Genomic DNA, 24,177 nt, shown 5'->3' with positions numbered 1-24,177 from the left:
TCCTTCTTAAAATCCTACATCCATATGGTGAGGAGGACTGACCAACCCAGCTGACCGAAGGAAGCCCGACGTTCCCCAACCCCCTGTCCTCTCATATCATACTCCCGGCGAATCGCCATGTCCATTTCTCCTATCCGACATAGACTGAACAGCATCACCATCGCCGATTCGCAGTTGGTCTATCTGGTTTCTGTTGATCTCCCCATACGATCTCATCCTTCTCTCCGGCAGCCTAGCGAAGTCACCATGAACAAACAGCGATTGTCGCCAGGGTGGAAGAATAGACGACGGGTCGAGGATTGAGACGAGAAAGAGGCGATGAACGGTATATTGATGAAGATACGGAGCGATCCCAGAGGTGAGGGAGCAAGTAAGAAAGATAAAACTATCAGCTTTGGCCCTCACCAGCCCATAAACATTGTATGTCTTGAAGTCAATGTCGGTGACAGAAGGACAGATCAGCAACTCACCAATATCCGATCTTTCATCGTCTCGCTTCCTTCCCTCTGTCGAACAATCTTGTCCATCTCGCGTTTCAATTCTGGCGAGAGTTTCTGTATCATGCAAGCATCAGCTACGATTTTTCAGACATAGGCAATGGAGCCGGAACGCATCGCATCTGATCTGATGGCACAGGGCAGACAAGATGGAGCAGTTGGGGTGTAGGGGGTAGATCTCCGTCCGAGGAGGACTGTGTTCTACCACGATGATTCGCATACGTGTGAGAGCGCTGAACGTAGGACACTAACGTCATATAGTTCTTTTTCGTTCGGCACAGTCGCTGGTCGAGAAGAAGAGTAAGCACGACGTAGTCATGACAAACTGACTGGAGCGGCTCGTCTCACCTCGCATCAGAGCGATACCTCCTCCGATCGCTAACAGAGACACAGAGACGTCAAATCAACCCCCAGCTCCATATAGCCGATCCGACAACAACGGGTAGGATCCTCCAACTTGAAGCGGATCATATGCACTTACACACCACCGACCATGTCGCGAATCTTCGAGGAGAGTGACATCAGCTCGAGATCGGACAGAGGTCAGAGGTGGAGGTAGGTGGACCAGAACAATGAGGGTGTTGTTTGATCGATGCTCACTTTATCCAACGACCGAATGACATGGTTCGAGAGTGATTATTCCTGACCGAGCTAGAAGTGGATAATCCAGACAGAAATGAGATCAAAGTGTCGAGTGGTATCTCTACAGTGCTTGCTGACTGGATGAGTCTGGACGTGTCCCAACTTTCGAAAGGATCTGTTGCCAAACCGGATGGCAGCTTAATTGAGGGGTTGCGATTTGATTATTACTTGATTGAGTAATTGTCATGCCGATTTCCACCCAATGTTCTACCGTACGTCACCTGTCCGACACACACAAGTAGTCACACAAGAGAATCGTGGTTTCCGCCTTGTCCCACTGCGAGGAGAGAGTATCTAGAGCTACCGTAACCAGACCTGGGTGATATCCCGTTCTCACCTGTTATCTCTATACTTGCTTCATCTCAACACGTTCATCACAGTCAGTTGTCACTGTCAACATCTGATCAGATCACACCACTAGTAGTCCAGCAAAGAACACACTCACATATTCGACGTCTCGGTCAAACTTTGCCGGAATACCCTGGCAGCTGTGCACGCTAGATCCCTTCCTCAGCTGTCATCTCCCCGAACCTTCCCCATCTTTCCACATCCTCCCACGTCGAAACACAAAGTCGCTGTCTCGGCAAAACGGGAATTCTCACGCTGCACCTCACAAACACGATATACATCTGACCGGATCTGTTTCCAGTTCGCCACTACACCCCGACGACTTTGATACAACACCGAAAGAATCAACATACCTCAACCCCTTGATTCATCTTTCAAAACAGATCCTTTCATCCTGTCAACTCCTTTCGACCACTCTCCGCTAGGTGGCTAACAAAAATCGCGCATTGCACAGAGTTGTCCTGTAACAAACTGCTCAGACGACACTAGTAACAACAAAACGTATCTGTCCGACACCGACAAATCAGTCTTCAGAACTACGTTGGCCCCGTACAGAACACGCCCTTTCACTTGATCAACTACCACTCATTATCGACACCTTGTCAACATGCCTCCCCAACCTCCAGCGCCTCCCGTCTTCTACAGCTTCAACACTACCGACGTTCTCGTTGGTGAGTTGCGTATTCGTCATCACGTCAATCATAGTCCTCCTCGTTGACTGACGCGCCTCCACTCTTGACAGACTCCCTTGCCAACTTTGTTGTCAAAGCGCAGAGAGATGCGGTCGAGAAAAGAGGGAAATTCACCATTGCCCTCTCGAGAGGAACGCTGGCTGCGAATCTGAGAGGCTTAGTCGGACAGGAGAATGTGCAGTGGGACAAGTGGTAAGTTTATCGCTCACACGAGTAGCTCGTTGTTCATCATTCAGTTCCCTTCCACCTCCACTATGGTCCCCTACTTGCGCTCTCGTTGCTGATGTCATCTGATTCGCAGGGAAGTCTTCTTCTGCGACGAAGCTGCAGTCCCCCTGGAATCACCCGACTCTAACTACCACTCCAACATCGTCTCTTTCCTCTCTCACGTTCCCATTCCTCCTAATCAGATCCATACCATTGATCCATCGCTCCTCGACGACCTCGAAGAACTCGCAGATCAATATGAGAAACAGTTGATTGACCATTTCGCGAAATCCAACGCTGCTCGATATCCAACGTTCGACCTCATGTTGCTGGGTATGGGTCCGGATGGTGAGACGGCGAGTTTGTTTCCTGGACATGAGCTCTTATCGGAAAAGGATGCTTGGGTCAGTTATATCGAGGATGCACCTCGAGGTCCGAAGCGAAGAGTCACAATGACGTGCGTGAGATTGTGCCCATGAGCGACGTCATGATTCGAGAAAAAGACTGATGTTTTGCGATTTTCACAGCTTGCCGGTCTTGACACATTGTTATCGAGCGGTGTTCGTCGTGACGGGTGGAGAAAAGGCAGAGATGCTGCATTCTATTCTTGACGAGCCTGAGATTGGTCTTCCCTGTTCTCGAGTCCGACCTGCGTGAGTACAAGTCATTCTTAATAATGAATATACGAGCAGAATCACTGATCGGACAATCGTTACATGGCGTAGTTCACCCGGTCTGGTCTTCTGGTTCGCCGATGCCGATGCTGCGTCGACGACCAAATACCCTCCCACGACTTTCCGATGGATTGATAATCAGAAAGAAGCAGAAGAGGCTGTCGAAACTGCTAAACGCAAGGCAGCAACAAAGGACGACGACGAGTAAGGCGTAAGAGCGGGCGTGACACATAGGGTTCAGGCAGAAGTTCATGTGTGTGAGGTATAGATAGTGAGCGACGAGAAGAGAAGGAATCATTGCAGCCAAGAACGAAGAATGGAAGAAGTATCCTGGGATCTAAGTTGAGAACGGCGCGATGGGATGGTCAGGTATCGAAATATGGAGGGAGATGAGATCGCGTCAGAGAGGATGAGAGCTAGAAGCTCCTCATTAGCTGTGATTATTCGTGTATATGCAAAATATGTTGTTTCCGTGCCGTGGCCAACATCACAGCAGCGAAGCCATGAGTGGATTGATCATATCATCGCCCGTTTTGCTCCGTTCCTTTCTATTCTATCAGGTATTCTGTCAGGGCCCGGTCATAAAAAGCTGTTAATGTCCGCTCGCTCTAGCGTGGGAACGACGCCCCTTTCCGCAGACTGGCAAGCATATACATAACCTATAGACATAACGTCACGATCAGCTGATGTATCAGGTAGTGTGTCGATGATTGGTGAGTCATTATTGATTACTCTGGTACCAAGTATATAGGAGGGTGTGTTGTTCTCTCCGCTTCAGCTGTCGAAATGGGATGTGATCGAGAATGCATGCCTGGTGGATTGAGTCGGGGGTCGTCACCAACGAGTGCTAGAAGGAGGACACCGGAAAGGAAGGAAGCCACCGAAACGGAACGGAACGACAGAAGAGTACTCGTAGAGATGAAAAGGGCATGTGAAGATACGTGTGGTTGAGATCATGACGTCGTTCTATGAGTGCCATGCTTTTCACACTACTGGAATGCAAAGGTGGGTACAAGAAAGTGGACTTTATCTTTCTCTTCTCCTGAATTTTATTGGGATAGACGGGATTCAAGCTTGACAAGAGAGACGAGCGAGACGAGGCGTGATTGTTGGCTGTCGGTGTCGAGGTCAGGTCGAGGCCTTTTCAAGTGAGACAGACTGCTGGCACTGTGATAAAAGGTGTGACTGTGTCACTAGTGCGTCGACGATCGTTCAGGGAACGAGAGAGTGTCAGAGAGAGAGTGTCAGAGAGTGAGAGAGAGTGAGAGACAGACAGAGAATTCAGACGGGGAAAAGGAAAAGGAAACTTTAGATTGATTCCAGAACTGAATTTGGTAATATGGGCGTAGGGAGAGAACGGAGTATTCGGCGGAAGGGAGCGTGCAAGGGAAGGAGGAAGTCTTCGAAACTGGCCATGGAGATCGCAAGCTTGCTTAGGTTAGATGGGATACCTTCCCCCCCCCTCCTAGCCGCTGCCGCGGTCCCAGGACGGCACGTTCGGTGTGCGTAACCAGTTCAGTAGTCCCACTCGACGGAGTAGTGATGATGATGGAGAACGGAGTATGTATAACCGAGTAAGCAGAAAGGACCAAAAAAAAAAAAAAAAAAAGGGATTGACAGGATCCAGACCCCTTTCAAGACGTCATCTTTTCTCTGAGCCGAATCCGGGATAAGTAGCACCGTCGAACTGTATGGTGAGTGAGGGATTAATGGGAAAAGGGTGACGTTACCCGCGACAGACAACTCACTGGGAGGAAGAGGAAGAGAGGGTGGAATACCAGCAAAACGACCATCATCATACATACACATCAGACCATACATACATACAACACGACTGATGATGAAAAATATCATACATGTGAATTGTGCGGTACTTTTAATTCGTCTCAACAGCTCTTCCTTTTGACCACAAGCGACTCGGGAGTCACTATTGTCGACGTTATTACTGCAATCCATTCCGCCGACATCTCCTTCCATCGGACCTCACAGTTGACTCGACACATTCCCCTATCGCTCTTCCAGCCGGATACTAAACCAAAAAGACAATTCACAGGAACATCAATATCACAACGAAACCCGCAAACGACTCCTGTTCTCTCCGACCCGGCAGACCATCCAGATAGAGCGCTACCGTTATTCCATTGATCTATTCTGGATACACACCAGAGATCGATACCAACTGTCGGATCTCCTCCAGCACCTCTCAACAACTTTCACTACGCTGTTTTTTTTGTTGGGTCGCCCATTGCCTTATTGACAACGCTGCGGACCCCTACACGACTGGTACGACTTGTCTCTCAAGTCGAGGAGTCACACTCTACTACATCAGGGGAGCGAGCCCATAGTCCCTGGTCTTTGTACCGATCGGTCACTACCACCGCTTGAGATCTATCGAAACACCCACAGCATTCTTTCATCTCATACATCGACCCGACCAATCCTTTATTACTTTGGTGTACCCAAACGTTATCAAGTCCTGTTTTCACCTCACTCGGTCGTCTCATTCGTATCGAGATACCACGAAAACGTCTATCGGAGCCGGACATTGAAAGAAGTCACAGTTCGTCTTATCGCTTCGAGGCTATTTCGGTTTCCCTTTCGACATTCCTCGTCCTTGGGCCTCAGGACAGATTGATCTGGCGTGTCACCGAGATCATATTCGCCCGCAAAAGCATCCGTCATAATGACTTTACTCGCCAACACCCCCGAACCGAACGGCGTCCCCGTCGTGAAACCTTATCCTCACTTCGCCCATCGGCCTGGTCGTATCCCATCCGACTTGTCGGAAGATGCACTCGTCGCAAAGTTGAAAGAAGTAGTGGTCGGTAAGAACGGGACTACGCCCAGTGGAGATGGTGTCAAGGGACCTCAGGTGCTCGGCAGACATGATGAAGGGTGAGTCTCTCTTGCGTGTTTCCTTCTCGATCGGGTTCAGTTCGTTGATTCTAACATCTGTGCTAGATTCACCGACGCGGCGACCATCTTCAACGGAGCTGTGAAAACCCATGCCCTGGCTCTGGTCAAGCCCACAAACGCCGGTGATGTCAGCAAGTGGGTGCATCCGGTCGAGGTAGCTTGATCGTAGTATGTATTGATGATCGGCTTCTCAGAACCGTCATATTCTGTCGACAGCATAAAGTCGAGTTGAGTGTGAAAGCCGGCGGCAATGGTGTTCATGGCTGGAGTGTGAGTGTCACATATCCCCTGCTAATGTCCATCAGCCTTTATTGACAACGATCCCTTCCTGTTCTAGGTTGCTGGCCATATCATCTTGGATATGGCTCTAATGAACGATGTTTCGATCTCGCCACCCAACCCCGACCTACCCTCCCTTCAAGAGTCTTTCGAGCGTTTGAAGCTTGATATTCCCCCGGCTGACCCGACGAGACGACCATCGCTCGCAGACACTCATACCAGCTCATCTGGTTCGGGCATCAAGCGATCTGCTGTCGCCGCATGGAATGAGGATCACGATGCGACCGATGGTGAGGGTTCGAGGGGAAGACGGAAGATGGAAGGGGAGAGAACCTTTAGCCCCCTCGACATGATTGGAGAAGGAACAGAAATGTGTCGTGAAAACAGTGGTCAGGACGGTTATACCACCAGCAGTCGAAGCGGAAGTGGTAGCGGAAGTGGTAGCGGCAGTCAACATGGCTCGAGCAGTCAATATGAGGGGTCGATAAATACTCCTGCGACCTCTTACCTTGGTTCGGGTTCGGAAATCACAAAATCGCCACCCAATGACAGCTCGGTTCTACATGAGGCTGGGCCGTCCTCTTATCGGGCGCCTCGAGTCACGTATGTGAATCCGTCTCAGACGCCTACCAGCGCGTTTCCTTTCGTTCCGACAACTTACGGTGCAACCTCTACATCCTCGAACACATTTTCGCCGGGATTTCAACCATCCTTCTCCGGTTCATCACAGCAACTGTCACTGAACACTCATCCTGATCCTCCTGCATATGTCCTTGTCACCTTCGGCGCCGGAGTGCATTCAAAGCAGCTCGATGCAGCCACTGCCGCATCACCGTATGGTGCATTCCACGTGCCCACGTCGGCGTTCCCTGTGGGTGCAGGTCAATTTATTTCGGGAGGTTTTGGCTTCATCGGAAGAAAACATGGAATGGCCATGGACAACGTTGTGGAAGCAGAGATCGTCCTTGCCGATGGCCGTATAGTGTGGGTCGGACAGGGTGGCTCGAAAGGTGGCAATTGGAAAGAAGAGGAAAACGCAGAGGAAGTTTGGTGGGCAATCCGTGGAGCGGGAGCTGTCATCGGTGTCGTCACAAGATTACGCGCCAAAGCGTATTATGTTCCCAGTGTCTATGCTGGAAACATGATCTAGTAAGTGGCTACTGATTCAACGTCAGTAAGGGTATTAGTGTTAACGGCCGCATTCGTACCGTCAGCTTATTCGACCACAACTCTACCCCTTCCCTCCTGCGCCACGTTCGAGATTGCATCAAAGGCTCACCAAGGACGGTGTACACGAATATCATCATGACAGCGGGACCTCCAGGTGCACCAGCGATCGTCGTGTTCCAACTATGCTTTTCTGGAAGCCGAGCTGAAGGCGATAACCATATCCAAGCCATCAGTAGCTGGGAAGGAGGAAGGTCCCTCTTCCAAGACTTCTCTGAGAGGAAATTTGAAAGGCAGCAATTGGCGGTGGAGGAGGTGTTGAAGGGAGGGTACGGCAGGAAGTGGTGAGTATCTAAGTGTGACTGGAGTGGAGTCTCGAGACTGATGCCCTTTGTGGTGCAGGTTCATCAAGAGTAATATGCTCAAGAGCTTGAGCGATGAAGTGATAGACGAGACTTGCAGACGGTTCGATTCTGTTCCAGATGGATGCAGTAAGTGCAAAACCTACAAGTGTCTGTCTCTCACTGACGCTCACTCTTCACAGCTTGGCTATTCGAGTATACCGGTGGTGGCGCAGCTTCTGAAGTGCAAGATTCTTGCTTCCCGATGACGCACCGAGAGGGAACGTTCACTGTCGCCGCATTACATCAGTGGAGTCACACCGAAGCTCCAGCAGAGGACACCAGATGCGTGACCACCGCTGAGGACTGGATTAACGAGGTCATCAGTCCCAACTCGCCTGGGGGACCATTACCATGTGTAAGTGCGCTGCTGTCTCACTCGTCTTTTCACATGAAGCTGACCAAGACCCACGTTCTCCTTTATCAGTTCTTGCAATCGTCGAAGTTGGAAGACGTGATAGGCGTCTACGGACAAAAGAATTACGAGAGACTAAAGGCGCTCAAGGAAGTTGTGGATCCCAACAACTTTTTCAGACATGCCATGTGGCCTAGACCGGACGGAGAAGATGATGGGTCTTTGGACAAATTAGGCGATTGTGATAGGGAGGTTGTTCTTGATGGGAATCTGTCTGGAAAGGGCAAGGCGAAGGCAGATGGAGACATGGTTGGGATGGTAGATGGGGAGTAAGATCGTTTGTATGAGCGGGCGAAAGCGTATATGAAATGCATAATTCAGCAGTGCACAGTCTTCCCTATCCGATCGGTCAGCGAACATTTCCAGTACTCGGCAGCATGTAATGGAGGTCTGCCAGTGGAATGACAGTATGCGATGAGATCATGCATAGGCATTGTTTCTTGAAAATTGTAACGACTTTTGAAGTGCATACACTGCGGCTGTAAGTAGGTAGCAGAAGTGCCACATTCGCGCCGTGTTGTTGACTTATAACTGACTTACACCACGTCACCAAAGCCGTTCTCGTCGTCGCGTTGGCGTTGGAATTGAGAATGACTTGGTTCCATTTGATGATCTTGTTGTTCTCGAAGTCACAGAGCGCACCAAAAAAGATCAAACCATCAAGATGGAAGCTGACCCGTTGTACCACGTCAAACAACTGTTCTATCAGGGTGAGTGAAGGCGTGGGGTTCGCACTCTGCGCGGTCTCAGGATGGAGAGAGTTGTGACTGATGGCCAATCTTGATCTGTAGCTTCGTACAAAGGTGTGTTTGTCATGGTTTACTCCGATGTTCTCTTCCAAACCCCGTGCTCGAGATGAACTGTAATCTATCTTGGATGCTCCTTCATGCGCCTTGCATTGCAGCGACAATCCCACTCGTGGCCTGAGCTGACCCGCCCATCCCTTTCCTTCTCCAACCAGCCTGTATATCCGAAGCCTCTTCCCAACCGCACACACCCTCGGATGACGACCCCTCCTCACTCCATCGAGCCCTCTACATCTCGCGATCCCATCTCTCCCTATCGCCACCATCGACCTCGAACGCTCAATCCGTCCTCGCCGCCTTCCTCCAACTCGATTCTCCGCCACTGTCCGCCAGAGCAGTCTCAGCTTTCGCATCGTATCTCTCTGACAGTGAATCGGAAAACAAGGAGGAGAAGGTGGAAGAAGTGAGAGACCTCGTATTGGAATGTGAGGGCGGGGAGGATCCGGATGAGGAGAGAATCGTCAGAGTCGTGGCTGGGGGTGTGTTCATTCTGGAAGGGGAGAACGAAGAAGCTGTGGCTACTTTGACGGAAGGTGTCGCGAAGACTGATTTGGAATGGTGAGTATTTTCGTTGGCGAGTATCCTCTTTGGCGCGTGTTATCTTTGGCGCGTGATCAGGAATGACATGCTTGGCAAAGGAGGGAATGGCAGAGACTTCCGACTAGATGAGGACGGGAACGTGCTGCGGATCTTGTGTGAAGCAAGTGCAGAGATGTGTCGGACTCCTGGACAAATCCCGTCTTGTGCTTGGCCGATGAGTGACCTTATCACCTGAAACAGCATCGCCCTTCTCGTCCAACTGCTCCTGTCGTTGGACCGAAAAGACCTCGCTCAATCGACTTACGCTGCGGCGAAGAAGATCGGCAACGACTCTCTGCTGATCCAAGCTATGGAAGCATGGATCGGACTGAAGACTGTGAGTCGAGTGACTGTGTTACATGAAGCCCCTTTTTTTTGGCGTGCCCTCTTTCTTCGTCTTCATCGATGCTAAATTTTTCATGTCGCAGGGCTCTCGACCCCTTCATCAATCATACTACTACTACGAAGAGCTCTACCAACTTCCCGCCGGTCGTACACCGCCCGTGCTAGCATCTCATGCTGCGGCTCATCTCCTCCTGGGTCACGTGGACGAGGGTAAGGCCGATATCATCGAGGCAACACAACGTGAGGGTGGTGACAAGGATGCGGATATCTTGGCAGTCGGAACGACGTTAGGCGTGGAAGGCTTTGCTGAGTGAGTAGTGCTCACATGAACAGCGATTTAGGAGAACGAGGTCTGATCTTTCCCGTCACAGGAGACTTGCTGCTACCGCTCCCAAACATCCCTTCGCCGCTGATCTCGCAGAGAAGGGCAAGCTCTTTGACGAGGCTGCTGCCAAGTTCGCAATTACCGCTTAAGGCATTCACATCCAGTAGAGAGATAGCCTTGGCATGTATAAAAGTATCGATTGGATGCGACCTTTGAATGCTGAACAGATGACTGTGAACGATCTCAATATGTCATGACACCCGCTCAACATCGAACCTGGCTCCCGACCTCGCTGTGCAGTGAACATCATGATTCTGCGGATCACCAACCCAATAGACCCTATATCCGACGTGGAGGTGGCGTCAACTAGCTGCTGGTGAACAGGGTAATCTCAACCCGCTCGTCGAGAGCTTGTCGCCAGTGCAATGCAAGAGGATGAGGTAAGGACCTCGTACAGTCTTGATTGCATTCCACTCTTTCACTCGTTATGAGACATGAGGTGGGGTTATGAGGCCGTTCTCGAGCGCCTGGCCGATCCATCGTCTCATCCCTTGCTATCGCATGAGATCTCCGGTAGGAAAGCACGCAAGGCAGACGGATGTTGCTCTTGGCATATGCATGACCAACGGGACCATTGGTCACGCGCAAGAGTCGCGTCCCTTGAGTGACTGCCTACCAGCCCATGTCTGGTCCTGAGAACCCGTTAGTTTGGTCTGTTGCGCAACTCAGCGTAGCAAGTGTCAGTGTCAAGAAAGGGTCAAACAGGTCAGTGGCTTGTGTCGATGAAGAAAACATACAGGAGTGGTCAGTTAGTACGATTTCTGGCGGTTCACGGGCTCCTCGTTCGGGTTTTCGGCTGCTGGAAACTAGCGCCGTGGTTCACCGCGGAGCTCACATCCTCGTTTTTCCCTTGCACCAATCATCGGTGGTTGATCCGTGGTCCGTGGCTCCTCGCTCAAATACAAGTAAGGCCCTCCAAAAAAGGGATAGATAGGACAAATTGCCCCTCGGTCTAGCAGGATCATATGAGTATTGCCCTTGGGTCTGCTGGGGAAAGCTTCCCCTCTACACACCGAGGGTTAGTCTGCTTGATTGTAATTCGAAGGAATGTATAAATAACTCAGATGGATGGACGTCGATCCAAAATTTCGGCATAGCAATAAAATTGCCAAACGCTTTCGACCGATACCATCTCTATCATACTACAAAGTGCTATCATATCGAACATCCTGACGAAGTCACTGACAGCAACATGACCCAATACAAGATTCACGTCAGTACCTGTCTCACCCTTATCAGTTACAGTATCCTTCTGGTCACAGACGCGAGCGGACAGCACGAAACTGATGTTAATGTTGAACCTTCCACTGCCTGCTCCTGCTCCCCTACAGTTCGTCGAAGCGACAAGGGATCACGAGCGTGATGAGCCGGAATTCGAAGCCACCGTCGAGGTCGACGCCAATCAACCTCTCGCTGAAGCCTTCCAAAAGGTTCATCAGAAATTTCATCCAGGAGACGAGACCACTCACAGGTATACGTAAGTCACATCAGTAGTAATTAGTCATTTCTTCAGGGTGGAGGTTGAGCGGTTATCTACGAAGGGAAAAGATAAGGTTGTTAACCAAAAGGTGGCTCCTTCACAGCTTCATGATCCTGTCTTCCGACTTCATCCCCGTAGTTATCAACGGCAGCTTGGTAGGTTCCCATCTCGCTCCCTGATCCCGTCGCTGACTTGTTTCGTAGACTCCCGCGCACTTCCCCAAATTCTCCTCCGACTGGAAGGTCATCGCCATTCCTCGAGCTTGATCACGCTCCGTTATGCAAGAAATATGATCAAGGAGATCCGCTATGATCAGACAAGATAACATGTTCTAACCCTTGCAAGACCGTTGGAGGGGAGACTGTGTGTGCACTGCTGCTGATGTTGAAGAGCTGTGTCACGGTGCAACTGATAACATTTTCGACTAATCATAATATCATCACTCATCATCGCAAAACTCGTCAAGTAACTAAGCTCGTCAATTTTCCACTACATATACTGCTGTAATGTATGCTGTTCCAGCTGAATCATTTCAGGCGACGGCGGAAGTAGTGATCGAAGGCTCGACATCGCAATTGCAGTTGAGATCCTTGCGCTTGGCGTAGATCTTGGCCCTCTCGCGCATGTGGACCTCCTCGGGGGTCTGATGATTGTGAGTCAACTGAGTGAGAAGGGATATGGTAGAAGAATCAGACTCACCTGGTTGGACTGGAGGCGCATGCATGTGTCGCCGTGACCCATGCCTTGAGGGAAGTAGAGGAACCTGCGAGGGAGATCTGTCATCAGCCGAGTGTCCAGGGCGAGGCAAATAATAAACCAAGCGGAATGATGAAGGGGGGGAGGTCGAAAGAAGAGAGCGTGGTGGTCGTGAAGGGATGTAGAAGTAGACGAGAGAGCGAGGTGGAGGGGGGGGAGGAGGATGAGGGTGGATAGCAGTGTTGGAGTGGAAGTCTTGGTGAAGAGAGGAAGAGCATCCAGAAACTCACTCGAAGTCGCTGAGAGGACAGTTCTGCTCGTGGCGCTTGTGCCAAGCCTCAAAGAGGACCTGGAACTTCTCGTTAATCCTGATCCTGGTCTCGTAGGGGTTGCGGCCGAGGACGGGTTTGCCGTTCTCCTCTCGGATGATCTCGTAGCACTAGAGTGTTGACAAGGTCAGTGAGTGTTCCCAGGAGAACAGATATGACGAGGGAGAGCGATTCAAATAAAGGTCAGAGTGTGTTGCGAGGAGGGGACATTACAGAGAAAAGCGTGATAGCGAACAGAAAGACAAGGAGATGGATGAGGATGAGCCGTTGAGAGTTGAAAGACAATAGAGAGAGGTACTCACTGTGATGTCGACTTGGTCGTTGCTGAAAGACATTTTGATTCGGTTTCGAGTTGGTTCGTTGAGAGCTAGTAGTTGGATGAGTTGTAGTGCTTTCGAAAGTGTTTGGTGAAGAAAGAAGAGAAGAGAAAGAGAAATGAGGAGACAATTTTGAGGGGTTTATATACCTTGTCGACACTCTCTTCGAAAGACGACCTGTCCGGTTCCCCAACGATACTGACAGCTGACAGCACATGACCAAGAGAACGTTTTGCCGAACTCGACTTGCCGACGCCATAGCCGAGGTCGAGGGCAGTGACGACGATGACGGGTCTTATCTTGCACGTTTGTCGAAGCTGACCCTGTTTTTCGACCAAGTTGCTAGGGGATTTCAGAAATTTACGCTGTTTCAATTCTCAAATTTCAGTCTCCACACACCTTGACTCAAGTTTGATGTCATGCGACACTGATTCCTGCGACAAAGGACCCCCCGAAATAGCGAGGATGACGTTAGCCGAGCTCTCTCAGTCGGGTCATCTCGGTCATCCTATCAGAATGGTGGGGAAAGGAAGGTCCAGAGTGACTCTTTTCGATCCGAACGACTTCATGATCGTCGGGAAATGCTCGAAAGCAGTGCTGTGCTATCAGCTGACATCGGGTTGAAGGAACTGCGCAAGGTCTGGAAGCTTCCCCACCGCTTCTCGAGTGACGTCTGTCCGTCATTGGACCGCCCATTGCCCGCGCTTGTCTGTTCCTGGATGTCAGCCCGACAGATAAGAGAAGGTCAATCGTGTTGAGTATGACGCGGAAAGAGGAAAGAGGACAGGTCGTCCCCAGTGTGCCCAGAAGATTTCTGGATACTCAAGATTCTCCAGATTCTCGGGCATGGTGAGTTGACAGCGACCGACATTTAGAGCCGACGACGGCCACGAAAATAGTATCCGGGGAAGGTGAGACTCAGTGGTACACACTTTGCATTCGGTTGGAGGAGTGGCAACGAATGAAGAGGTAAGAGATGAAGAACCCAATTGACGCGTGTGAAGTAGCTCACCCTTGGTGGATTTTCATGGTGTGCCTCATGGTGTGAACTGTCTTGCATTGTTGGAATCCAATCACTCTGCTTCCATATCATGGTAGAAAGCCCTAGCATACTTCTGTAGAAGAGGCAGCAATAGAATCCAGTTCCCTCTCAATGGATTACTGAAATTTGCCTCACTGCGTCGAGTTTCATGATCGTGGTACGAGGTACTCTCAAAAGCTCTCTCCCAGCATCCCAGCGCTCCAACTTCTTCACCCGTAAGTTTTACTCACACCACCGGTCAGTTTCAAGCTTTATCCCCAGGGCAGCATCTTTGAATCGCTATCGACTGTATGGGATAGGTGCTAGGTGTCGTATCTGGCGTTCTTTCATCTGACCGCCAAGAGGATCATCACGTCGTCCCGTACAGTCGTGTGGCTGCATACAGTGCGATGCAATCCACGCAGCCATCGGCTCTGACTAAGCATGATCGCTCCCGCACTATGGTCCGCTTCTGCCAATAGTTCGATTGGGCGAACCATATACATCCTTCGACATGTTGGCATCAGCGTGTTTAGTGGTTCGTCTCACAGGATTGTGCTTCGGATTCTCCGTAAGTGGACGTAACAGATTATCGACGAGCGTGTCAGCTTCAATCCGATCTTGAATTCGTCGGCGCACAATAATTTACCCAGGTGTGAATGTTTCTCAGCTTTTCTGCGAGACTTGTCAAATGAGTCACCGATCCCTCAAGATACGAGATCAGTGGTCGATGTATGGAACAAAAGGTAGGCTTCGGCGTTACTGACTCTTCAAAGTAGGCTGTTCACTTGCGATATCGTAGATATGACAATGCATTTGTTTTGTAGATATGCGGTCGCCATGAAATAATCTGTATCTGCTCCCCTGTCCCTTGACTCCCCTTCCTAATCCATATCGCCATACATTCGACATGCGATGTTCATCGCTTGCAGCTATACAGCGGAAGCACTAGGTCAGCGAAGCGTCCTCCATTGTCTCGAATGGCAACTGCGTCTAGACTCACCTCTTGGAAGAGCAACTTCGCCGCATAAGGAATGTACACTTGAGAGATCTGAGTACTGTTTCTGCACACTGAGCAGTAGAACTCTTGCTTCTTCAGGTTCGCAACCGCCATGAGACCGCAAAGGTCGCAGACGTGTATTCTGAAGGCATCGGACGAGTCTGAACAAACAAACAGTCAGCCGACGCTTCATCGAGCCAAGGCATATCCCACACCCACCGTACATCCTCTCCTTCAAGAATCCAGCGATACCATGCGAGATCATACAATCTCTCTGCAAAAGGCCGAGGGCATCAGTCTCGTTCTCTAGCTCTTACCTTGAGTTGGATCAGCTGACTCACCTCCATCTCTCCGAAACGTAAACCACCATCTCGACTTCTACCTTCAACAGGTTGTCTGGTCAGGATCTGCAAAGGTCCTCGAGCCCTCGCGTGGATCTTGTCGTCCACCATATGTTTCAACCGTTGATAATACGTCGGGCCGAAATACACCTGAGCCTGCAGCTTCCTTCCCGTGTGGCCGTGATAGAGCACCTCGAATCCTCGCGATTGGTAACCCTTCGCTCTCAACATTTGCGACACAGCTTCCACAGTCAACTCTGTGAATGGCGTAGCGTCACCTTCTCCTCCAGTCAAGGTAGAGAGCTTTGACAAGAGACACTCGACCAAGTGTCCTATCGTCATTCGGGAGGGGATAGCGTGGGGGTTGATGATGATGTCAGGTACAAGACCTTCCGCTGTGAACGGCATGTCTTCTTGTCGATATGTGATACCGATGGTACCTTTCTGACCGTGTCGAGAAGCGAATTTGTCACCGATTTGAGGAACTCGGGTCGATCGGACTCGAATTTTGACAAATTTATGTCCCTCGCCGTTCGTCGTGATCATGACTTGGTCTACCAGACCTTGCTCCGTGCTCTTCAGCGGCGTCGAGATATCTCGCTTCTGATGCAGCTGCGTTCTTTGACCCAGCTCCTCGCTATCTTCGGGCAGTGGTGCCGTCTTACCAATGAGAATGTCATCGCCATTGACATTGGTTGCTGGGCTGACCAAACCATCCACGTCGAGTTTGGCATAACGATCGCTTGAGCCTTGCTTCATCCTCAATGTCTCGTTCCTATCTGGTTTCTCGATCGTCTCCGCCTTTGTCATACCCTTCATCTTCTCTGTGTCGGTGTATGACCGGTAGTAGAGCGATCTGAACAGACCTCGGTCGATGGAACTCTGATTCATAATGACGGAATCTTCTTGGTTATAACCCGAATAACACATGATCGCGACGATGGCGTTTTGTCCAGCAGGAAGTTCCGAGAACTTGAGATATTCCATGGATCGTGTCGTGGCCAGTGGCTTTTGAGGGTAGTACAGAATATTCGCCATGGTGTCCATACGCAGCTGATAATTGGTGAGGAATACACCCATAGCCTGTTTGCCCATCGCGGACTGGTACGTGTTACGGGGTGACTGACGGTCGGTGATCAGCTATCGGCATCCTGTTCATATCAAGCGACTCACTTGATTGTGGTCAGGAAAAGGCACGATACTGGCACATACACCCAAGATCATACTTGGATGAATCTCCATATGCGTGTAACTTTTGCTGAACACCGTACTCTTGATCCTCGCCGAAGGGTCGAAGGATTCCAAGTTGTGGGCGGCTCTATCCCTCACCAACTCCGTCTTGCTGTTCTTCGTCCGAGCATTTTCTAGATCCTCTGATGTCATGGCGATAAGGATCGTTTCTTCTTCCGAAGCGTCCACGTATTCAATGATGCCATCCGACAGCAGCTGGTCCCACGCCTCGCCTGCTTCACTGGTCCGCTCGATACGAGTGATGTGCTCCCGCTTGAGCCTGATGCTCTGGGTGGCTTGATCAACAATGAACAGTGGACGACAAACTCGTCCGTAATCGGTGTACAATCGTAGCTCTCGCTCTCGGATATCTCGCACGATACTGACTTCGTGCTTCAACTGACCGCCTCGTCGCATTTGTAAGAGGTTGGCATGCAGCGTTGGCGCATCTCGGTGGATACCCATCCAGACACCGTTGACGAACACCTTCGTAGCCGAAGGCGCATGCGTATACTCGGACAAATCCTCCAGACCCCATTCCTCGAGGAACTCCATGACCGGTGCCGAGTAGGAACCAACAGAGATGTATGACATGAGTGCGAGGTTCTTGACCAAACCACACGCAGCTCCTTCAGGTGTCTCGGCAGGACAGACCATACCCCAGTGCGTGTTGTGCAGTTGTCGAGGTTTTGCTGCCTTGGAATCTCGTCCGATAGGTGTATTGGTTCTTCGCAGATGGGAAAGAGTCGATGCAAAGGTGTATCGGTTGAGCACTTGCGAGACACCAGCTCGTGTGTTACCCCTTTTTCCCCAATTGCCCGTAGCCAAAGCGTATTTGAGACCGTCTGTAACGGTGTTCGGTCGAATAGCCATGTTCAGAGCAAAGTCCTTATTCTGCTCGACACACTGCAACGGATCAGCCCACGTCTATAATGATCCGAACCCACCTTCTTCAGGTACCGGTACATATCCTCTCTGAGCTTTCCGAACACCACCCCGAACATCTCTGCCATCAACGGCCCCGCGAGGTCTAATCTCTTGTTCCCAAAGTGATCTCGATCATCCAAATCTTTCCTTCCCAGCGCGGCAGAACATAATCTGTGAACCATGTAACCCAAGAAGAAGGCTTTCTTTGACTCGAATCCTTCCGATGTAGACACGTGTGGTAAGAACTCCTTGTGGAGAATGTCGAACGCGGCACGTTGTCTTTGTGCTCTCGGCGCTTTCTCATGTTGCCCACGTCGACCAATGAAATCAAGTGCGGTGTCTCGGTCTTGCACAGCGAAAGCCTCCTCGATGGAAGGTTGGAGCATCTCGAGGAGAGGATCGTCGTCTTCACCGAAACAGATGTGGCTGAGAACGTCTCTGTCGGGCACGATACCGAGAGCTCGGAAGACGATGACAAGGGGGATATCAACCTTTGTGTAAGGAAGGGATACACGGATGACACCACCAGTCTACAGCGACAAAATCAGCGCGGAAATGATTTGCGTGTCAGGGCACACTTACAGTTCCAGGTGCTCTCGAATACAGTCTGACTTCCGTATGGTTCGCCACCTTACCACCTTTCTCCTTCTGAGAATTTATCTCCGCAAAGTAGGTGAATCGTGCAGGTGCCGCCTTCAGGAAGACGAATACGTGGTTCGAGGCCATTCTTTCTTGTGCAATCAACACCTTCTCGGATCCTGAAATGATGAAGTATCCTCCCTGGTCATAATGACATTCTCCGATGTCGTGACATTTATCATCCGGTAGACCGTGCAGGAGACAGAAGTTCGATCTGACCATAACGGGGACCTGAATGCAGCTTTTTTAGCTAAACTGATGCGCACATTAAACATTCGTCTTGACTGACCTTTCCGATAGACACCTTCTCCTCCTCGGCAGCCTCGATCTCTCCATCTTGTCCGACAGCAGGTTTCCAGTCAGCCTCAATGGGGTCGTCCACTCCAGACGCGGTGAGCGTCCGCTTTTTGATGTCAACATAGAGCGGGGCAGAATAGGTGAGATTTCGAAGTCGCGCTTCTTGAGGAAATAACATGTTTGTTCGACCGTCCATCTCGGTGTGGTTCACCCTCGCAAGGTAGATTTGTCCGAACGAAATCTCGTACCGACGCTGCAAAAAGGCAGAACAGAAGTTGTGATGAGCTACCGATGACAATGCGCATTCCACCGGATTTTTTTTACAAACTCACCGTTTCGTCACCAGTGACACCTGTGTATTGCGTGAACTGATCCAACGTCAACCTCGCGTGATCGTCCACGATCTCCTGCATTGTGTTCTCGATAAACTCATTGAAGGATTCGAGTTGTTGTCGGACCAGACCCTTTTCGTCAAAGAACGAGTTGATCACCGTCCAATAATCTTCCTGACTGATGGGCTCCGCCTCCTCGTACTCTCCATCCATATCGTACTTGTTCTCATCTCCAGCCTTCACATCGTCGGATTGGTATTGGTGATAGTCGTAATTTGGGTCATAAGAAAACCCATCTTCGACAGGTTGAGAGATTGTGTAATCTGTACCTGCATGAAACGTGTTGTAGCGCCGTACAGACACAGACTTGACAAGAGGAGAGAAGAGTGATATTCACCTGCATCCATCTTGCGACCAATCTAACAACCTAGAGAAGACAGACGGGCTTTTTGGTCACCAGGTGACGACGGGGGAACAGTCGCGAGGTTGGATCGTCGTTCGTGCGAAAAGAAACAGAATCGAAGTACCTGGCTCGGTTTGTTTCGGTCTGAGTCTGACTCGTTCGAATACTGCTCTTTCTGCGCGACGAGAATCTACCGTCTCACTGGAGAGGGGCTAGATATAGCTTGGATGGCATTGGCATAGGAAACAAGCAGTAAATGACAGCGATGAGTGAGTGAAGCGTAAGCAGCGACGACGTGAGAGAACGCCTCGCTGCTGGAAAATAAGGCCGTAATTATCCGAATGTGGCATCTCTGGTGTCAGCCGGATCAGTTCCTGCCTCCACGCTCAGAAGAATTTTGTGTCCACCCTGTTCAACTTTCTACAACCTACACATAACAACATCTGCGAACACACGAAATCCGTCATGGTCACACTCAGCAAGAAAGTGGCTCAGAAGCCAATCGCTGGAAAGGGCAAGGCAAGGGCCAAGGACCCTGCTCCCAAAGCTAAAGCTTCGGCAAAGGTCGTTCAGGAGGAAGAAGACAGTAGCGAGGATGAGGATGAGAATGGCATCAGCGAGGATGGGATGAAGAGGTTGATGGAGCTGGTCAATGAGGAAGATCTGGACGAATACGAAAGAGCTGTTCTCGGTGGCGATGATGAGGATGAAGACGAGGAAGAGGAAGAAGACGAGGACGAAGGAAGTGATGAAGAGGACGAGGAGATGGCTTCAGGGGAGGAGGCTATGTCTGGAGAAGGAAGCGACGAGGACGAGGAAGAAGACGATGTTGACGCCGCCGAAGTAGTGTACAACGGCGAGGAAGCTGAGGTGAGCTTCATTGAAACTCCGTGTCACTTCCGAGCTGTTTGCTGACGCCTTTCACCGGCTTAGAAACAAGATGCAGGGGACGATGCTATCTCACTTGATGGACTTGGCTCAGATGTTTCGGTCGACGAGGACGCTGTACCCCAACGAAGAACGACTATCTACAACAAGGTGAGCATCTCGCCAGAATGACGTGAAGTGCAACATTTGCTGACTGGTTGCTCTGCCCAGCCTGCTTTACGGGTCGTCACAGACGCTATGAGGGTCACCAACATGTCTTGGCCTGAACACCTGGTGTTGAACAGCAAAGCTGTCTTGGATGTTGACCCCAGTGATGGTGGGTCCTCTAAGCTGCCATGATGCTTGCCGAAGTTAATCAATCTGTTGACATAGATCTTCAACGAGAGATGGCCTTGTGAGTCGCTGCATGAACACACCCTCACGTCTTGCGCCTTTGTTGATGTACAACCCTCTGTGTCCAGCTATAAGCTCGCTCTCGACTGCGTTCCAGATGCCAGGAAGCTCGCAACGAAATTTGACATCCCTTTTACCCGTCCGACCGATTACTACGCTGAGATGGTAAAATCAGACGAGCACATGGAGAGAGTGCGAACGAAGCTTGTGGACGAGGCGTATGTGTCATTCTCCTCTCAAGTCCCTCAATCACAATCAATTCTCGTGCCAGACTCACACTGACGTCTGCGTCCTGTGTTCAGCCAGGGTATCAAGAAATCAGAGGCGGCCAAGAAGCAGCGAGATCTCAAGAAGTATGGAAAGCAAATCCAACACGAGAAGCTCAAGCAAAGAGAACAAGACAAGAAGAGTTTCTCGGAGCGAGTGCAGGGTATCAAGCGAAGTAAGTTGGGGTCAGGCTTCACGATCTTAGTTGCTCGTATTGCTGATTATCGTTTCTATTGCAGAGAGAAAGGATGGTATGGAGATCGGGGAGGATGGAGATGCGGACCAGTTCGATATCGCTGTGGACGACGCTATCGAGGGACGACCGGAGAGGGGAGAGAGTGGCGGGCGAGGCGCTCGGGGCGGACGAGATAAGGCGAAGGTGAGTTTTTTTGTTGGCTAAGAACCCCTGTGTGATATCCTGTCCCGGATCGCCGCCAGTCGCTGGGTGTGCTCGTCCTGACTGTCTGTCCTCTCAGATGCCTCGTCACGCCCGAGATGCGAAATTCTCACTTGGTGGCTCTTCCCGACGAGCCAAGCAGAACACCCGAGAGAGTACCAACGATTTCTCAAGCTTCGGTGGTGGGGGTCGAGGTGGGCGAGGCGGTAGTCGTGGTGGTCGAGGGGGTGCCAGAGGAGGTGGCGGTGGCGGCAGGGGCGGGGGTGCTCCTAGAGGCAGACCTGGAAAGTCTAGAAGACAAGCTGGGAGGGTCTGAGTGGTATGCACGGCGAGTCAGTAAATGTATGCATATCTCCCCATCATTTGACGCTACCGGAGGCGCTCATCTCGCCTAACAATGGTCACCCTATCGAGGATCAAGGGCGCTTTTACCAGCCATATCTCGATCGAAGCTCAATTAGTTAAATTTCGCTCCTCAATGGGTGTACTGAGTATGATGCTAACCAGGTGGACATGAGCCTCGGCCACTTTTCTCCAAAAGCTACTCTAGCTGATGCGACGAAGATAATACTCCCTTACCTACCGTACGATTTTCACACATTTCAGATGAGATCTGAGACGGAAACAACATGAAACGTCTCCGTCCCACGCGAGCGGGGGTTCGAAATCGCGAAGGCCAAGTCGATGTCTCGGGGTGCATCGACTACGACGATCGTTGTTTGCCTTCCCTTCAAGGGGTGATACCTGTGAAACACGAGGTTTTGAGTATGGGTCTTTGTAGTGCTTTCGACGCCTCTCGTCAGAATAGCGACATGGTGTGGTCGAATCGTTTCGGGAGTAGGGAGCGCGAGTGTTCTTCCAATCTCAACAGACTAACTAGTTGTTCAAGATCCCGGCCAAATAGGAGTTTATCTCCATGAAGACATGAGACACTCTCTCGCCCGTGACGAATCAAGGGATAGCTTTACGCGCGATAAGCTCATCAAGGGGTCAGTGGATACGAGACACTTCCAGTCCTTTCATGTCGTTCTGCGCCAGAGTATATTTGACGTCCCGAGTCCGGCTGAGCCGAACAAGACGGACTCTTCGGTGCGATCGGTGAGGAAGACCACCGTGTACGATCTCCGCGAGAGAAGACATGCTACTCCGCCAACATCCATCTTATCGACAGAGTCGGTTGTGTCCTGGCCATATATATTGGCTGACTTGTGATGAACGATGCACTCATTTCGTCACTTTCACAATCATCAATCAAACGACTGCCAAGTCAAGATAGATACAGATTTAGCTATCCTCCGAATCAAGTCATCATTCTCTGACTAGTTGGCCAGTTCCTGCAGTTCCCAATTTCCCCATCCGCAACACCACCAGACATCAACACCTAGATTCCTATCCCTAATCATCAAAATCTCATCCTCGACCCTAAGATCGTCTCCCACATGAGAGATTCCGTCTATCTGACCCTTTGATTCATTACAAGTTATCTGGTGAGTTTGTAGTATGTGAACCCTGAATCTCGCGTATTAGTGCCAACCGCCTTTTCGCGCCTGGGGGAGAGCAGAGGAGATGGAATTTGGTTGGGGGGGAAAGGCAGCGTTGACGATTAGGAGCTTTGCTGACAATCATGGAAGCGCTTTGACTGTCGAGTGCATCCATTGCTTTGAATCAGCCAAGTCGTCTTGACTCGAGTGCTGCTTCATACATCCATACCCTCCAGACCTCTCGCCCGAAGATCAAAAAGAGGATACGCAGAACTCCTGCTCGAGCTTGTTTATGAAAGACCCGCGCACAGACAAACACCCGCACAGACAGACGCACTATCGGATTAGCGCGAAAGGAAAGAAAAAAGAGAATAGAAGCAGACGAAACTCGTGTTCCTTCCTTGTTTTGGGAGGAGTTTCGGTGTGAGTGACCAATCGATATAACGGTTGGTTTATGCCTTGGAACGGTCAGACAACGTGCTCATTGTGTTCGTTCATGGTACGCTCAAACAGCATTGCATCGCTCCATACTACAGTGCGATACGAATCATCAACTCAACCTAGTGTCGAACCGACCTATCGCCTCGTTGTCATAAAAATCATGCTGCGCGATCCTGCATCACGAAACTCTTCACCCTTCCCTCATCACACCATGACACCTCACGCCCATACCCACGCTCACGCTCACGCTCAACAAGGGTTCTACCCGGCATATTCACACCAGCAGACCTCACCACAGTCTCATTTCCCTACACTCCCACGACCTGCGTTTTCACCTGCATCATCTTCTTCCTTCTCGTCCCATCCTTCACCGATCCCTTCCTTACCGCAACACACCTCATTCTCAGCGCCTACCACACCATTGGGATCATCATCATCATCATCAACATCACGTCCGGCGCATTCCTCCCACTCACAATCGCAATTACACAGGACGACGACAGCGGGTGGTCGACCGAGAGGGCCCACGAAGAAACCTTCGGGATCGACTTCGACCAAACAGAAGAACGTACAGATGTCACTGGAAGTCAAGGTCGAGAAGGCGAAAGGGTTTCACGCGTTCTTCGTGCCCCTGTGCAAGACACTTCCACCAGCTCCGCCATGTAGTCCAGTACACAGTCACGGATCTGTCAATCCCGGTTCTACTCCTCAGCAGACGAACAAGGGAAATCAGGATGTCCAAGGACAACTCGCCGAGTCAACGATGATGTTGAACCGTGGTGATGGAGGTGGAGATGGACTAGGTTTCGGACGGTTGTCGAATCACAATCTGGACTATTTTGGCGCATGGAGTAAGGAAGGAGGAAAAGAGAGAGACCAGTGGGTGGAACATGTTGGTGGAGATGGGATGGAATTGGACGAAGGTCGTTGAAGCTTTCCGCACAT

General features: G+C 50.7%; 8 protein-coding genes across 8 annotated transcripts; 6 read left to right on the top strand and 2 right to left on the bottom strand.

The window, feature by feature from the left end:
- Positions 1 to 2,094: 2,094 nt before the first annotated feature.
- IAR55_002867 (6-phosphogluconolactonase) lies at positions 2,095 to 3,268 on the top strand (the record flags this gene model as incomplete). Its single annotated transcript, XM_066945978.1, has 5 exons — positions 2,095 to 2,158; positions 2,230 to 2,371; positions 2,481 to 2,843; positions 2,914 to 3,039; positions 3,112 to 3,268. 5 exons carry the CDS (start codon positions 2,095 to 2,097, stop codon positions 3,266 to 3,268), a joined length of 852 nt encoding a protein of 283 aa, XP_066803479.1.
- Positions 3,269 to 5,743: 2,475 nt separating this feature from the next.
- Positions 5,744 to 8,511, top strand: IAR55_002866 (uncharacterized protein; the record flags this gene model as incomplete). Its single annotated transcript, XM_066945977.1, has 8 exons — positions 5,744 to 5,955; positions 6,022 to 6,111; positions 6,171 to 6,246; positions 6,314 to 7,404; positions 7,470 to 7,766; positions 7,825 to 7,913; positions 7,967 to 8,181; positions 8,251 to 8,511. 8 exons carry the CDS (start codon positions 5,744 to 5,746, stop codon positions 8,509 to 8,511), a joined length of 2,331 nt encoding a protein of 776 aa, XP_066803478.1.
- Positions 8,512 to 8,902: 391 nt separating this feature from the next.
- IAR55_002865 (uncharacterized protein) lies at positions 8,903 to 10,442 on the top strand (the record flags this gene model as incomplete). The annotated part of the gene is made up of 6 exons (XM_066945976.1): positions 8,903 to 8,948; positions 9,030 to 9,041; positions 9,200 to 9,602; positions 9,825 to 9,960; positions 10,052 to 10,278; positions 10,340 to 10,442. The coding sequence occupies 6 exons, from the start codon at positions 8,903 to 8,905 to the stop codon at positions 10,440 to 10,442; spliced, it is 927 nt and encodes a 308-aa protein (XP_066803477.1).
- Positions 10,443 to 11,645: 1,203 nt separating this feature from the next.
- On the top strand, positions 11,646 to 12,099 carry IAR55_002864 (uncharacterized protein; the record flags this gene model as incomplete). Its single annotated transcript, XM_066945975.1, has 3 exons — positions 11,646 to 11,830; positions 11,937 to 11,988; positions 12,037 to 12,099. 3 exons carry the CDS (start codon positions 11,646 to 11,648, stop codon positions 12,097 to 12,099), a joined length of 300 nt encoding a protein of 99 aa, XP_066803476.1.
- Positions 12,100 to 12,365: 266 nt separating this feature from the next.
- Positions 12,366 to 13,193, bottom strand: IAR55_002863 (uncharacterized protein; the record flags this gene model as incomplete). The annotated part of the gene is made up of 4 exons (XM_066945974.1): positions 12,366 to 12,476; positions 12,533 to 12,596; positions 12,820 to 12,968; positions 13,161 to 13,193. The coding sequence occupies 4 exons, from the start codon at positions 13,191 to 13,193 to the stop codon at positions 12,366 to 12,368; spliced, it is 357 nt and encodes a 118-aa protein (XP_066803475.1).
- A 1,887-nt stretch (positions 13,194 to 15,080) lies between these two features.
- Positions 15,081 to 19,369, bottom strand: IAR55_002862 (DNA-directed RNA polymerase II subunit RPB2; the record flags this gene model as incomplete). The annotated part of the gene is made up of 10 exons (XM_066945973.1): positions 15,081 to 15,128; positions 15,200 to 15,357; positions 15,416 to 15,470; positions 15,538 to 16,659; positions 16,711 to 17,661; positions 17,715 to 18,224; positions 18,277 to 18,564; positions 18,623 to 18,883; positions 18,963 to 19,291; positions 19,360 to 19,369. 10 exons carry the CDS (start codon positions 19,367 to 19,369, stop codon positions 15,081 to 15,083), a joined length of 3,732 nt encoding a protein of 1,243 aa, XP_066803474.1.
- Positions 19,370 to 19,830: 461 nt separating this feature from the next.
- IAR55_002861 (uncharacterized protein) lies at positions 19,831 to 21,626 on the top strand (the record flags this gene model as incomplete). Its single annotated transcript, XM_066945972.1, has 8 exons — positions 19,831 to 20,235; positions 20,299 to 20,403; positions 20,464 to 20,569; positions 20,626 to 20,647; positions 20,715 to 20,864; positions 20,949 to 21,088; positions 21,153 to 21,292; positions 21,390 to 21,626. 8 exons carry the CDS (start codon positions 19,831 to 19,833, stop codon positions 21,624 to 21,626), a joined length of 1,305 nt encoding a protein of 434 aa, XP_066803473.1.
- A 1,766-nt stretch (positions 21,627 to 23,392) lies between these two features.
- On the top strand, positions 23,393 to 24,163 carry IAR55_002860 (uncharacterized protein; the record flags this gene model as incomplete). Its single annotated transcript, XM_066945971.1, has 1 exon — positions 23,393 to 24,163. One exon carries the CDS (start codon positions 23,393 to 23,395, stop codon positions 24,161 to 24,163), a length of 771 nt encoding a protein of 256 aa, XP_066803472.1.
- Between the last annotated feature and the right edge of the window lie 14 nt (positions 24,164 to 24,177).

Source organism: Kwoniella newhampshirensis, chromosome 5, assembly GCF_039105145.1.
Source record: "Kwoniella newhampshirensis strain CBS 13917 chromosome 5, whole genome shotgun sequence".
Lineage (NCBI taxonomy): Eukaryota > Fungi > Basidiomycota > Tremellomycetes > Tremellales > Cryptococcaceae > Kwoniella > Kwoniella newhampshirensis.
Note: the sequence above shows the minus strand (reverse complement) of the source record. Positions and strands in the feature narration are given on the sequence as shown.